This window comes from Eumetopias jubatus, unplaced genomic scaffold, assembly GCF_037043125.1.
Source record: "Eumetopias jubatus isolate StellerSeaLion01/CBP00866 unplaced genomic scaffold, mEumJub1_p1.0 scaffold_16, whole genome shotgun sequence".
Classification (NCBI taxonomy): Eukaryota; Metazoa; Chordata; class Mammalia; order Carnivora; family Otariidae; genus Eumetopias; species Eumetopias jubatus.
Window position 1 is genome coordinate 83,341,828 of NW_028274822.1, and position 14,884 is coordinate 83,356,711.

The following is a 14,884-nucleotide window of genomic DNA, read 5'->3' on the forward strand; positions in this document are numbered from 1 at the left end:
CTACCATTTCTTCCTTACCTGGGCCAGGTGAGGAGGGGCTGGGTCCAAGGCCAAAGGCTTGGGCCTGAGGTGGGGTCAGGAACAACCACGGATGGGGCCTCGCCCCTTTCCCCCCAACCCCCCGCGGTGCCAGAAGCCATAGGATGTCACTTGGTGGAAGTCACGAGGCGGCAGCCACGTTTACAAAGCAGAGGCTTTTTTATTAATATGCCGGAAATCTGGAGACACAGTGGGTTTTCCAGGTAACAAATCACCAATGTACAAAACCTTACAGCGTTGCTCCCTCTATCCATACAAAATGATTGTCACGTGGTGTGGAGTAAGGCTGGGTTGGGGGAGGGAAGCGAGGAGGAGGGACCAGGTGGCGCCCCCCCCACCCCCAAAGCGGGGCGGGGGTACAATGCCATCACGGCCGAGGGCAGGTTGGTAAGGTTGGCCTTGGTTTCATTCGGCTAGGACATGGGTGGTGAGAGGGCGTCTGAGCTGGGCGATGTCCCAGGTCCCTCAGATCTCACAGGCCTGGGTGACCCCGAGGGGCCAGCCTGTCCTTAGCCTCAATGACAAGGGTGCCCTCTCCTGACCGGGGTCTGGCCCGCGGCAGGATTGCCGCTGCATCCTCCCATCTAGCCCGAACCAGGGCCTTTCTCAGAGGACAGCGCCGGAGGGAGGACGAGACCTGACCTGTCCTGGTACCACCCCCCCCACCAGGGGCCTCAGCTGCCCTGGCACCCCTCCCTGGTTCACCAGGCGAAGGGACTAGAATGAGGCTCAAACACTCAGGGCAGAGGACCTATCCTCCTTCGAAAGCTGTCCCTTGACTCCTGATTCCAGAATACCCATTTCAACACACAAATGCTAAAAGGCACCCAATTGTGCAAACAAATAAAAATTCCTTCTCTGGAGAGGGCAAGGGGTTCTGGCCTGGGGCTCGGTGCAGCAGGGCTGCGGCTGTCCAGAGACAAAGTGGACAAGGCCAGGCTCCTGATGCCCCGTGGGGATCTCCCTGGTTCACTGTTTCCCCAAAGGGCTGTGCTTTAAAAACAGAAACAAACGTCCACCACTTCTCCCCTGGTGAGGGGCACAGCTGTGCAGTGCTGGCTCTGGAATCAGCCCCTCCAGGGCCACCCTCGAGAAGCCTTGGCCTTGGGGATGGCCGGGGAGAGGCGGTGGGGGAGCCAGCATGGCTCCCCTGGGATCAGGCCATACCCTGCTAGGAGGGCGTGACAGGGGGGAAACTTCTGCTCACCCGCCTTCCTAAGTCCCGGGAGGCAGTGGAGGCATCTGGAAAGCTGGGGTCAGACCAGGATGCCCAGCGGGGGCTGCTTCCCCTGCCCCCTGCCGACCCCTTTCATCCCACTGCCTCCTGCACCGTGCTCGGTTTGCAGCCCAGCAGAGCTGAACCAGAGCTCCCTCTGTTCTGGCCCTGCTTCTGCTGCCAATGCCAACAGCGCTCACTGGGGCTGCCGACCCCAATGCCTGCTCTGGATTCAAGCACCGGTCCTACCCCAACCCTGCTGATCTCAGGAGAACCCCCACAAGATATAGGGGGGACTCGGTTAACTGAGGGCTCACCTGAACATAGCTGTGCCAGTGAAGAACCCTGGGGCAGCCGGGTCCCCATTCTGGCCTCAGTGGAGTCCACGGAGGGGACTGCTCAAGGTGGGTTCGGGGGGCGGGGGGAGCTGTCCCAGTGGATAGGCAGGGGCTCAGCCGCAGGCCTGCCGTGGACCTCCCACGGTGAGCGTTTGCTCCATGCACCCCTTCCCAGCAGCAGAACCTAATGCACAATGTGAAGGATCTGCCATTGTCTTTAGCAGAATCCTGTAACCAAGATGTCTCTGCCGGAACAAGATAATCACAAGGAAAAGGGTTCTAGTGGCGAAAGCCCATCTCAGGAATGGGTCGGGTAGCCATTAGCCCGGCCCTCTTGCTTGCTTTCCTCCACCTGAGATTCTAAAGGAGGCCATTTTAGAAGGATCTGCAGCAACAAGGGTTAAACCAAAGGAAGTGTGGGAGAGAAGGCTTACAGAGCCAGGATGTGGAATTTGCATAATCACGTGCTATCTATCTCGTGCTGCCCAGCACTGGCTGAGATCCAACCGCATGGGTATGATCACACCCCTTGAGTATTCTATCCGTTAGGTCCTAGGGACTGGTCCCCCAAGGAAATGTTCTATTATATTATCATATCTATAGAAATACTAACCCACATCCTAAGTGGTTTTGTCCCTAAAGCAGGCCAGACACCCCGTGACACGGGCCGCGGGGAAAGTTAGTGGGGAAGCGGTCAGCTGGGACGGGGGTGTGAGAGCAGCATTGGGAAGACGGTGTGGATCTGGCCTAGGGAGGGCTGGCCCACTTTGAAGGTGAGCCCTGCAGAGATTGGCAGGATCTATCCAAGTGGTCTTCTTCTGAAGAGGCCTTCTGGAACTTTCCACGTTAGGCAGAGCTCACGGCAGCCTGACCCCCCCCAAACCAGAGTGACCTCTGGGGTTAAGAAAAACAGGGCAGGGTGGTTACACACCAAACCCCATCTTGTCTTTTTCTCTTCCTATATATAAATATGTGCATATATATGAATGCGTGTATGTGCACACACACACGCGCGCATTTTTTTCAATACGTTGTAGTAAAATAATACTATTGTGTTATTGCATAGAAGAGATGGCTGTCGTGCTGGGGCTAGGTGACGGTCTGGGAGCGCTGGCGGCCACCTGGGAGCTGCTGGGTGGCGGGGACCTGGCCGCTGCCGATGAGCTGTCCCTGCCGCTCCTCCTGCTCGCAGGCGTGCTCCTCGTACCACTCCTAGAGCAGAGCGCAGACGGGGCGCTGAGCGGGCGGCACCCCTCCCAGCCAGCCCCGTGCCTGCCCCAGCCGGAAGAGCCCCTGCCCCACCCTGGGGCACACAGCGGGCAGCGGGAGCCAGCCTCACTCAGGACACCCCCAGGCCTGCTGGGAATTCTGCGTGTGGCCCAAACAGAAAAAAATTACCGTGAAATCTTTCCCTTGTTAGAGGTTTGCAAGCCTCCTTATAAATATTCTCCTTGGCAGGGCGCCTGGGTGGCTCAGTTGGTTAAGCGACTGCCTTCGGCTCAGGTCATGATCCTGGAGTCCCGGGATCGAGTCCCACCATCGGGCTCCCTGCTCAGCGGGGAGTCTGCTTCTCCCTCTGACCCTCCTCCCTCTCATGCTCTCTCTCTCTCTCTCATTCTCTCTCTCAAATAAATAAATAAAATCTTTAAAAAAAAAATATTCTCCTTGGCACATATCACCTCTTTGAGCGAGGCCCAGGTAGTCATAATCATCCTCTGTTTGCTTGTGAACATAATCTTTTGTCCTTCACAAAGGGATTCCCCGGTGTTACCCTTTCGAGCTTGGCAGGAACCGTGTCACGATACACCCAAGAAAGCCGAGGCTTAGAAGTTGTATGAAGCTGGATGAAGTTGAGAGCCTCTCCTAACTCTCACATTGCTTTTGCTGCCCTCCAATAAGGCTGTGAGAGCATTTTGCAAAAAAAAACGTAACCCACCAAAGACCCACACTGTTTTGTCACCTGACATTTTCAGAGACAGGTGATTGAGGAATTAGAAAAGCTACCTTAGGTGTTTAAAGAATCTGAGCCACAGGACGTGGGAGCTTAAACAAGACTGAGACGGCCTTCTTTCTGTGCCCCCTCACTGTACAGAGGGGGACACTGAGGCCGGGAGTGGACAGACGGGCAGAGGACAAAGGAGAGCAGCAGAGTGCATGCCCACGTTGGAGCCATCTTCTCTGCTTTGTGAGCCAGAGACTGTCCCCCTTTCACAGGTGTGAACAGACTGAGGGACGTGCCCAAGGTCGCAGAGCCAGCAATCAAACCCAGGTCTCATGACGCTGAAGTTCATGTGAGTTTCACATCTCTGTGGCCCCAGTTTCACGAACCACCATGTGTCCGTACCCCTTGTGTTCTCACAGAGAATGTGAGTCAGCTTGGCGTGCTACAGACTCCCTGCCTTCTGGGCGAGGACACTGGTCATCACTGTCCCAGTGAAAACAGAGGGTTTCTGGCTGTTAGGATGCCAGAAACAGCTGAGTCACGATGGGTGGCGTGGGAGACTCTCCCCTGAGCCCTGGGACCCGGAGGCTGAACGGAAGACCCAAAACAGAGCTCATGTGCTGGTGGCCTGCACTCTGTGGGTTCTGTCTGGAATGCAGGGTGTCAGCCCACATGGTGCTTTGCAAGATCGTTTACCTAGCTCCCAATGTGGAAAGACGGAGATTTTACTAAAAAAAAAAAAAAAAAAAAAAAAAAAAAATGGACTTCTCCCTTCTCTTAAATTAGAACAACCACAATAAAACCTCAAACAGCCAAAACACCCAAGGGATCCAAGGCCCTAGGAGAACCTGATGGCCCCGAGAAGGGGCTGCCCTCTCTGACGAGCCCGGCCCTCACTAGCTCTCCGGGGCCTGCACCCCCCTCTTGCCCATGACATCTCCTGTTGAACACACCGCACTAGTGGCTCTGGCTCAGAGTAAGAAATCGGGATAGGTTCTGGAGAATGCTCAAGGGGCAAGGCCGTATGGGAGAGCTGCTTGTGCTGGGGAAGGACCTGCCCAGCGCTGCGTCCCAGACGCCACGGGCAGCGGTCTAACGGATGGCCCTGATCCCTGCACTGAGCCTCCCCGACTCCACACTCAGGGCAGGAACAGGACGGTAGCCCCCGCTCAGCAGCAGGGAGGCCCACCCCCAGGCAGGAGCTGGGGGTGAGGGTCTAGGCAGCAGGGGCAGGGGCACGCCTACCTGAATCTCTTCTTGGTACATCTTTAGGCTCAGGTCACTTTTGGTCCTTGATCTCCGTCCCAGAAACACCACGGTGTTTTGCTAAAAAAGCACGGAGGCTTAGGATCGGTCCGAGCGGGGGCCCTGGTGCCCTGCCTCAGCCGGCTTGAGGGGATGACAGTGGGGGAGGCCCTCCACTAAGCCAAAACCTGTCCCCTCCACTGGAGGCGACCCTGAGGCTCCTCACCTCATGTCTCTCCATCTGGGAGAGGACCTTGAGCAGCCAGGCGATGTCCGAGGTGGCTCCTCGCACCTCCTGGTAGAGCTCCAGGACAGCAACCAGCTCATCTTTGGAGATTTCCTTCTCGAGGGTGATGCCACCATCAACTGTAAGAGGGGAGGCCAGGGCTGGGAAGGAGCCTGGGGCTCAGAGCCCCCCAATCTGGCTTGGTCTGGTTCAGCCCTCCTCCCTGTGGCCCCAGCAGGCATCCTAAGATTCCCTCTCCAAACAAACCCGCATCAGCACGACACGCCCCCCCACCTCCTGCCATCTGGCACGCACGTCCCTTCCCCTCCCCTTGCTGTGGGTGCCAGGGGCGCTGGTTGGGCCAGCAGCTTATAGGGGACAGAGGGTTTCAGCAGGGAGTCTCAGCCAAAATGGTCAGATGGCCTGATAAGACAGAGATTTGGAAACAACAAACAGGTATGTGGTGGCTCTGATGGAGAATCTGGAAGGATCAGTACGCACAAAGCTCTGTACCTTGGAACAGGCAAGGCCATTATCCCAGCTGCGGTCATCCAGTTGCAGAAGGATGAACTACTGGTACGACATTTACACCCTTTAGAACCACACTGCGACCATGTGATTTAGAGATGCGGAGGTCACAGCGAAAAGGACAGCCAGCTATGGATGACAAGTGTCTGGAGGCGTGGGAGGGCGGGGCGGAGGGCTGCTGTGTTCGCAATAGGCCTTTCTCTGCTCTGCGATTCTTCTAATCTCGGGCATGGACTATTTTTATTTTGAACATGAGATCGAGAGCATTCTTCCGTCATTAAGTTATTTGAAAAGCAATGCACACGAGAGAGCTAACAGATACACCAGACAGACATGCTGAACGGCCAGAAGCCTGGACAACCAGATAGCGGGACCGGACAACCAGACAGTGGGACCGGACAGCCAGACAGTGGGACCGGACAGCCAGACAGCTGACAGCTGGGCAGCCGACAGCCGGGAAGCCGACAGCCAGCCAGACAAGCAGCGGGAAGGCTCTGGCCATGGCTGCTTTTGCACAGACCTTCCGAGTCCTGGTTCTTGCGGCTGTAGTTCATTCGGAAGACGAAGGCCTCGAGGATGAAGGCGACAATGATGGTCATCACCACCTGGCCGGGCGCAGAGAGTGGGAGGGCGGGCATGTGAGCCACTGCGGGGCCTGCACCCAGCAGAACCCGGTCAGATGCTGACGCCCGGTCCCAGCTCCTCCTCCCCGGGCGGCCGCCCATCAGGCAGGGGCAGCTGGAGACTCTGAGTGATGAAGGGCAGAGAGTGTGGCTGGCAACCTACCATGGTCACGATGTAAAAAGTCATGAAGTAGAGGCGGCTCCAGTGTGAGGTCTGAGAGGTGACACCTTCCTGGGGACACAGGGGGCAGCCAGTGAGTGGGTACCCAGGCAGGGCCAGGTCACTGTGCACTTGGGCCACTCCACGGTCCCCTGCTGGGGGGTTACTTTACAGACCCTGCCCAATCTGCCCCAGGGGTGTGGCAGACACAGGAGGGGGCCCTCACTCCCAGGGTCTAAAAACTCCTCTGTGCTGCCATGAGCCCTCGATGCTCCCCAGGGTGGCAGGGTTCAGGACTGACATGGGCAGTCTTTGTCCCAAGCAGGGGTGGAAGACTTGGAAGAATTTAAGGAATGGAAAACCAAACCCAACAACCCTTGCCACACTGTTTCTTGACAGCAGTGGAAAAAGGACAGAGACCCACAGGCTAACTGGCATCTCCGGGCCGCTAGGGGATGTGGTGGGGGGAGGCAGGGACAGAAGCAAGTCTAGCAAACACAGAGGGGTGGCTCCTGGAGCCCAGCCCGCACTGCAGGCTCTCTGCAGAACCCCAACCCTGTGTGACCCAGGCCCCCAACCCCGACAGGGAACAGAAGAGCGAGGCATCCCATCGGGGGCCAGGCAAGGCCAGAGCTGGTCTCAGAGGATGGTGGGAAGATGCCCCCAGGAGTTGACCAATGTCCTTACCATAATGATGTACCAGTTGTTGACAACTGTGAGCTCGAACAAGGTTACTGCCAAAGGGAAGGGGGAATGAGAAGTGTTTCAGTCACAGTCACTTTTTCCGAGTCTGTTTCAAGTGGCCTCTCTCTGCCTATCTTGGGTACCACGCACCTAGATGGTGGTGTCCCCGTCTGCCAACTTGGACTGTGTGTTCCAAGCCCCCCCCCCCCCCCGGCTCCCGGGCCGGAGCACACACCTCGTAGGGAGTGCTGCCACCTTGGCCTGTCCCCCAGAGAGCGTGCCTCTGCCTCGGCAGCCTGTGACCAACCAGGGCTGGGGGCGGGCCATCGGTGTAGAGCTGGGATGCCACGATGGGCTCCCCTTCCTCTTGAGCTGTGTCCTGCCCCGGCCCTGGCACCGGCCTCTCCGTGGAACCCACGCGCGGGCCCGAGCTGGGGGCTGGGGTGAGTGCAGGGCACTGTGGCGAGCTAGTGTGGCTGTCTCAGCCTGCAACTGTGGGGCTGTGACTAGGTGGGGGGGGTTCCCTAGCCTCACGCTGTCCCCCTCCCAGCAGAGCATGAAGCACCTCTGCTCCCAGGAATGAAACCTGGCGGGGAGTGGGTGCTGGGCTCTGGCCTGCACCCTGCGGCAGGGCAAACCACGGGCCCCACCGAGGCTCCAGAAGACTCAGGAAAGTGTCGCCAACAGCTCAGACTGGGGAGGCCCCTGACAGCTCTGCTAGGCCGCGTCTGGGGCCCACGGCGGCCAAGGCAGTGTCCCCGGGACTGTCCCGCCTGTGGCCTCTGCACTCACCGAAGCTGTTCAGGATGTTGTCAAAGTTATTGAGATAGTAGTAGCCTTCGTCCACAACGGTCGTATTGCCCACGGCGTGACTGAGCCAGCGGTAGGCGTCAGCCACGGTGCTGGTACTGGCCAGGGAGACAGAGGGGCAGGGGCAGGTCACAAGAAAATCGGTCACCTCGACAGAGGACAAAAGGCTTAAGCGGACAAGGCTCTGACCAGGGAGCCGCCGTCCTGGCCCAGCCCCCAGCTCTCTGGCCCACCTTCCTGGCTCAAGGGAGGCCCTCGGCTCCTCTCACTGGCTGGGCATTGCTGGGGACTCCTAGGCTTGCCCCCTGCTCATCTGCATCCATCTGGCATTTCTCTGCTACCAGCAAAGCCGTCTCCCTCCCAGCTACCGGAGGGAGATGCTAGCAAGGGAGAGAAAGACGGTGTCTCCCCTGGTTCTCCCCATCTGCGACCCCATGCGGGGGAGAGTTCCTTGCCGGGCTCACCCCAGCACCAGGTGGGAGTGCTCCGAAAGGCTGCCCCTGTTCTGAGAGCTTATTTGCGGCTTTCCTTCCAGTCCTTTCTGGCTGCTCTGTTAACATTCATGCTGACGTTTCTACCTGTCTGGTCCTCGGGCCCCCAGGGAACTTGTTCAGAGGGCAGAGTCCCGGGCCTCGTGTGGCTCTGGCCCATCGTGGAGTTTGTGGCCCATGCTGTCGGCCTCTGGTTCTGAGCTCAGCCCGACACTCAAAATGGCTGCCAGCGTTTTTGGAAGGAGTTTGTGCTTGAGGCCTCACAGGCTAAATTTTGAAGAGAACACTGTGACTAGAGAATTAACACCAGAGCACACTGCTTTCGTTGTGGCGGCTTGGAGGAAGGGAGAAGTCACGGGAGCTTGTGCTCCCCATGCTCTACCCCTGCCCCCAAAGGCCTTCCTGTGGGTGTCCATCGGCCTAATGCTGCCAGGCGGCCTGAGCGGATGTGTCTGCCGAGTCCCCACCATGCCCAGAGAAGTGGGAGGAAGCCATAGGACTCGGGCCTCAGGCTACTCCTGGTTCAGGGGAGGTCTTCAGACCTCAGCCCGAAGGGTGAGGGAACGGAGGCCTGCTTGGGGACGGGGAAACCTGCTCAGGTGTCCTTGCCTCACAGACAGCCCTCTGATTCCAGGTCCCTCGCTTAGCTATCATACTCAACTAAGCCCCCGAAAGCAAAGCAAAGTGATTCCCGGGGCTTCGAAGGGTGCTGGGGCTCGGAGAGGTGTGTCCCTGCGGCGCCCGAGACTGCGGGGGACCCGCTAGGCAGGGCTGGGGGCAGCGCGCCAGTCCTGGCTTGGGTCCTCCGGAAACATGGCGGGGGCGGGCAGGGCCAGGCCCCACTGCGTACTCACTTGCAGCAGTTGGGGTAGAGGATCCCACAGAAGAATTCCATGCCCACGATGGCGAAGGAGTAGTAAAAGATGAGCAGGGTGAGGCCCAGGCTGGGGAGGAGGGTCAGAAGGGACAGGGTGACTGGGCGTCAGGCAGGAGAGACCAGCGCCTCCGGCAGCCCCAGCATCCTCAGACCCACTGCACTGACTGATGGACAGGCATGCCCCTAGCCAGGTTTACCAACTGGAAAGTGCCTGCAGGGAAGGGGCCTCCTGATTCAGGTCTGGGCTCAAAAACGGCTCGAGTCAGGACTCTATTAACAGATGCCCCTTTACCAGAGATTCACCCCTTACCTGTGAAGGTAGACTCACAGGTGACCCCTTACCTGTGAATGTAGACACAGGTGGTAAGTGAGTTGACAGCTCCCTGCCCTCCCTACTAAATATTTCAGACAGGTCAGTGGAGAAAAGTGGTACCAGGGAGACCTGTGGTGGTCAACATCTCAGTCTCCTTGGAGACCCGCCAGACCCTCGATGTCAGTCCTTTCCGGGCCGCCTCCTCTCCCCCGACTACCACCCAGCTGCCCCCCTGGGGGCACAAGCCTCACGGCGCCTGGCCCTGGGGGCCCAGAGGCAGGACCGTACCTGGCCATCCGGGGCAGCAGCTCAAACATGGTATCCAGCACGTTGCGGTAGCGCTTTTTCAACTTAAACAACCTGAGGGAAGAGACCGGGGGGCGCTCAGACGTTGGCATGGCCACAGCCCTGTTCCCCGGCATGGGCGGGAGGGGAAGGCCCGGGGCCTCTTGCCCACCATGAGCCCTGCTGCCCTCCCCGCTGCCGGCCTGGGGGCATCTCACTGGTCTCCTCCTTGGGGGAGGCAGGCGTTTACCAAGACAGCCAGGAGGCCCTGAGAGGGGCAAGGCCTTGCTCAGCACAGCGAGGCAAAGCCCAGAAAGAAGGGAACAGAAGCCACGCCTGCAGACGAGCCAGGCGCATGGCGGCTCAGCGGCTCGGCAGCCAACAAAGGGCCGCCTTGTATGGGGAGGAAGCGGACATTCCCCCAACCCCGGCCCCCACCACTGGGGCATGGCTCTGGGTTCTTCCAGAGAGACGCAGCCCCCGACAGCCATCCCCACCTCCACCTCTCTTCCCAGGAGGGACACGTATGGGATCGGGGCGGGACACACACAGGGAGACCCAGGCTTCTGAAGACACTGAGAGCTCCCGACCCCCAGGTGATAAGGGGTGGTCCGTGGGCAGTGCCTTACTGACTCCCCACAGTCGTCTCTGCGGAAAAGGTGAGAGCCAGGGAGGGTTTTTCTTGACAAGACGCTGTGTCAGAAAAGCCTGGGGGCCCCTCAGAAACTCCCCTTGCACCCTCGGAGGCTGTGGCCTTCTGGTTTATGACTCTGAGCACATGCGTCTCTGGGGCTGCAGACCGAGGTCACCCGCGCTGTGGACCAGGTTTCCCCTCCACGGTCAGAGGCAACCGTCCCCGGGATGTGAGAAGGTGGGCAGGCCGCATGCCCCCCACAGGTGGAGACGGGCTGGGCGCCTCTGCAGTGGGGTACTCTCTGACACCAGGCTCATTAATCTTCCGGTGCCCTCCTGCCACTTCCCAGACCAGTCCCAAGGCTCTCCCCGCCCTGCCCCCGCCCCTGTCACCTCAGCAGCTGGAGGGGACGCAGGACCACTATGAAATAAAAGGGCTCCATGTTGAAGGCCAGAGCCAGGAGTCCCAGGAAGGCGAACACCGTGACCGAGAAGTCGAACCTGGGAGGGAGAGGGAGAAGCCGCGGTCCATTCGGCCTGCCTGGGCCCGCCTCTGTCCCGCAGCTCCCTGCTCCCCAGCCCTGTTCTCAGTGCTCCCTTCCAAGGAGCCCACATGCGGACCCCAGCAAGAGCCTGCAGCCACACAACTCAGGAAGCAGCTTCCTGCCGCCTTGGGGTTTCTGAGGCCAGCTTGGCTGGACCCCCAGGCACAGCACACAGAGCAGGGATCAGAAATGCCCAGAAATTCCTGCACTGGTCTAATAGCAGACGTCGGGTTACATGGGTAACCTCTGACCCCAATGAGGTTACTGAGGGAAGGGGCAGGATGGGCAGGTCGGATCCCCCCAAGGCCAGCCAGCCAGCCCTGCTGGAGGCGGGGGGCCTTCTCTCCTCTGCAGACACCCATGGAGACTCTGAACACAGCATGGTGCACGTCCCCCTACTGCTCTTCCTCGACTCTTCTCTATCTGCCAAGACCAAGACCTCATGAGTATAGCCTGATTTCGTGGGTGAGTTCACTTAAGTGGGCGGTAAGTGGCCTTGGAGGTCTCTGTGGAATGGGGACAAGAGCCACTCGGGTCTCTTCACACCCCTGGCTAGCGGCTGACCAAGGTGGGTGGGAGAAGCTTCCTTCTCTGTTGGAATCATGGTTTTTATGGAGGAGAAAAGAGCGTAGTTGCTGGCGATGGGTGCAGGGGCCAAAGGACTAGTCAAAGCCAGCCAGCCTGAGGACCCTTAAGAGGCCATGTCTAGGAGGAAGGGGCGAGGGGGGCCTGATGCTGGCGAGTCCCAGAGCCACATGCAGAACTGCTCCAGCAGACAAAGGCCTTGCCCCTGTCCTTGGCCCCTCCTCCTGCCACAGCAGGCCACGGTGCGTGCTGTGGGAGGGTAGGGAGAGGACCCGCGGCTCTCGCAGTCTCGGACATGGTTAAGAAACGTGCACTCCACTCACAGATTCCACCCAGAGGACAGGTATTCCACGGGGCCAAGGCCAGCAACCTTCAGGAACAGCTCCACCCCGTAGACTGGAAACAGGAGGAGGCAGTTAGTAGAGGCCCCGCCCCCAGCCCCGCCCACACCTGGCCTGGCTCCGGTTCTGCCGAGGCTCTTCTGAGGTCTCCAGCCTCCCCTCCCCAGGCCAGTGTTTAAGACAAGCAGTTCAGCAAAGCCACGTTCAGAAACCTACTAGTCAGGAAGACGACGTAACTCCAGGGCACGTGCTTGGAGAAGAAGTTCCCGCCTGTGAGACAAGAGGCGGGAGGTCAGGCGGTGGGGCCTGATGTGCCCGCAGAACCAGCCGGACCCCAGCCAGGGCTCACCTTTCAGCATGAAGGTCTCCACAAGGATCCAGACCCCGTTGACTGCCACCACCAAGTCTGCAAACAGGCCCGTAATAGAGAAAACACAGATGGGTGTGCAAATAGAGAGCTCACAGCGGCAGCCCCCCTGGCTACCTTCTTGGCAGCCCCCGGGAGATGCTCCACACACCCATGTGATGGATAGCTTCCTTCCGCTTAGTGCTTTTACATGAGCTACATCAGCCAGTGGTTTCACTTAGAAAATGGCCACAGGTTTCTAAAAGCATGCTCTATGTCACCGTAGGAATACCGGCTGTTTTTCAGTAAAACCCACAGGCCATTCCAAGTCGGTGTAAAAGATGCTTGAGTATTAAAATGGTTGCTCTTCCCCAGAGACAGGTGATTTTAAGATGACTGCATGAGCTAGTTAGCAAAATGACATATTCATTTGGCCTTTTACATACGCATCCCAGTTCTAGCAAGCCACCCCCGTGACATACTAGCAAAACACAAAACAATGTGTCCTGCGAGCCATTTGCTGGAGAACTGATAGAGCAAAAATCTAGAAGTGCCCTAAATGATCAACAGGGGACTGGTTGGATCAACCGTGACACGTTCATGAAATGGTGAAGTATCAACTCTAAAAAGAAATGAGGAATATCTCTCTATATTGATGGGGAGTGGTCTCTGGGATATATTGTTAACTGAAAAAAATAAGGTGGGAAAAAGTGTATATAAAGTATGCTACCATTAAATTAAGACATGGGGATAGGCATATATGTGTATCTACTTATAGTTTTTAAAAAATGGAAGAAGAAACCAAAATAGAAGTTACCCATTGGAGGAGGTTTGACAGGATGTAAATGAGATATCCTTAAATATACTTTGTTTTGTAGATCTGACTTGGAACCACGTAGACAATTTACATAAGTATAAAACAAAGTTAGATGTATAAAAAGCAATCCCTGAAAATCAAAAATAAAATGAAATAAAGAAACCTAAATGTGTGTCCAGTTGGTGACACCCCCACATGGAGAAAGGACCACTACAGGTGACCCTGACACGTGTCATGTGAATGTATGTCCCCAGAGGGATGTTCTAGTCACTGTGTTGCTGGGACTGTGTTGGGATCACTGTCTGGAGACAGTTTTGAGTCTAATGTGGGGTACAGCAAATGAGTAACTGTGTGAGTGGTGTTGGGAACCAGGATTTTAAGACGGCAGGGGGGGCGGAATCTGGATATGAAAGAATGAGAATGTTCGGTAAAAACACAATAGTCCTGAATTTGAATTAGAAAAGTCAGGATAAACTCCCGATATGATTTATCTTTAAAAACAAAATCCTACCTCTGTCCATGGAAAGGCCTAGAAGTAATAACCAACTCCAAGCTGTGAGCACCTTTAGCATTTCAAACTGTGGTGTCTAAACACCGTTTCCCACTAAATGGAACCCGAGCCCTTTAGAAAGACTGAATCCCACCAGGCCATTAGTACTGTCCAAGAGGACTTCCTATGACAACGGAAATTCCCTCCTCTGGGCTGTCCAACTGGTAGTCATTACAACTGGTAGTCATTAGCTTTTTGTGGTGACTGAGCACTTGAGATGTGGCTACTGTGGCTTTTTTCATTTTAGTTGCTTAAATTTAAATAGCCACACATGGCAAATTGCTACCACACTGGACAACACAACTCTAGATGTAACTACCAGATGACGGGAAATAAACAACAGAGGAACATGTGAAAACAAGACTGAAGGCCAAACAGTCCCATTTCTTCAACTCACTGTCACAAGACGGAGAAAAGGGGCGGAAGAGAAACCTACAGACTGAAACCAGCTTAAGTGACGGAGCAACCAACCGCATCCTGTGGTTCTGAAATCTGCTTCCAAAATCTCCAGGTCTAGGGAGGGGATGATGAGCCACAGTGAGGGTACAGATGGACAGAATGACTGGCCATGGGGTGACAGCCATTGAAACTGGGTGATGGGTACGTGGATGCTCATTATCCTCTCCCCACTTTTACACATGCTTGGAATTCTCTATAATAAAAAGTCAACCACATGGCTGCAGGGCTGATCTCTTGCCTCTCCACCTTCTGGAATGGTAAAAGACCCAGGCAGGATGGGGCCTGGAGCTATGGTCTTTCTCACTTACACATGAAATACTGGAAGGCCTTGGACTTCACAAGGATATTAATTCCTATTTGAAGAGAAGAAATGTTAACATCGAAATCTTCATTTGCAAGGACACTTTCCCCGACCACACACTTCGCACACGTGAGCAATCAGGGTGTTTATGCCCAGGGGTGAGGAAGGAGGGCGTGCTCTCAGAGTGACCCCACGCTTGTGCTCAGGCAAGACCACATAGCCAACAGCTGTTCTGAGGAGAGCCCGGCAGCTCGGAGCCAGGATGCAGCACAGCGAAGCTTTGCTGGCCACGGCTAACCTTAACTTGCCATTGGCCTCGATCCGGGACTATATTCATCCACTTGAGTAACTATCCCTCCATGGAATGGAAAACCCTCTAAAGAATATGGACTAACAGCGGTACCCAAAACCCAAGCTGCAGGAGAAATCACAAAATAGGATACACCGTCCTGACTCTTGCTCCTAACGGCCCACACCCAAGGCTTCAGGCTTCTTGGACGAGAAATCCCCTGCGAGCTAACCATGCCCCT

At 56.7% G+C, this 14,884-nt stretch overlaps 1 protein-coding gene across 2 annotated transcripts in view; it reads right to left on the bottom strand.

The window, feature by feature from the left end:
• Window positions 1–181: 181 nt before the first annotated feature.
• The window catches only part of TPCN1 (two pore segment channel 1), a 65,328-nt gene continuing 50,625 nt past the window's right edge, over window positions 182–14,884 (bottom strand). The window contains exons 15-28 of one of the 2 annotated variants that reach the window (XM_028116724.2): window positions 14,362–14,406; window positions 12,231–12,287; window positions 12,098–12,151; window positions 11,864–11,936; window positions 10,804–10,911; window positions 9,781–9,852; window positions 9,157–9,246; window positions 7,794–7,909; window positions 7,005–7,051; window positions 6,321–6,389; window positions 6,055–6,139; window positions 5,007–5,146; window positions 4,781–4,861; window positions 182–2,805 (exon numbers count right to left, since the gene is read on the bottom strand). In XM_028116724.2, coding sequence (XP_027972525.1) covers window positions 2,683–2,805; window positions 4,781–4,861; window positions 5,007–5,146; window positions 6,055–6,139; window positions 6,321–6,389; window positions 7,005–7,051; window positions 7,794–7,909; window positions 9,157–9,246; window positions 9,781–9,852; window positions 10,804–10,911; window positions 11,864–11,936; window positions 12,098–12,151; window positions 12,231–12,287; window positions 14,362–14,406 — 1,160 coding nt within the window. In that variant the 3' untranslated portion in view covers window positions 182–2,682. Of the gene's footprint in view, window positions 4,264–4,780; window positions 4,862–5,006; window positions 5,147–6,054; window positions 6,140–6,320; window positions 6,390–7,004; window positions 7,052–7,793; window positions 7,910–9,156; window positions 9,247–9,780; window positions 9,853–10,803; window positions 10,912–11,863; window positions 11,937–12,097; window positions 12,152–12,230; window positions 12,288–14,361; window positions 14,407–14,884 lie in introns of both variants that reach the window. The other variant, XM_028116726.2, reaches the window with a different exon arrangement.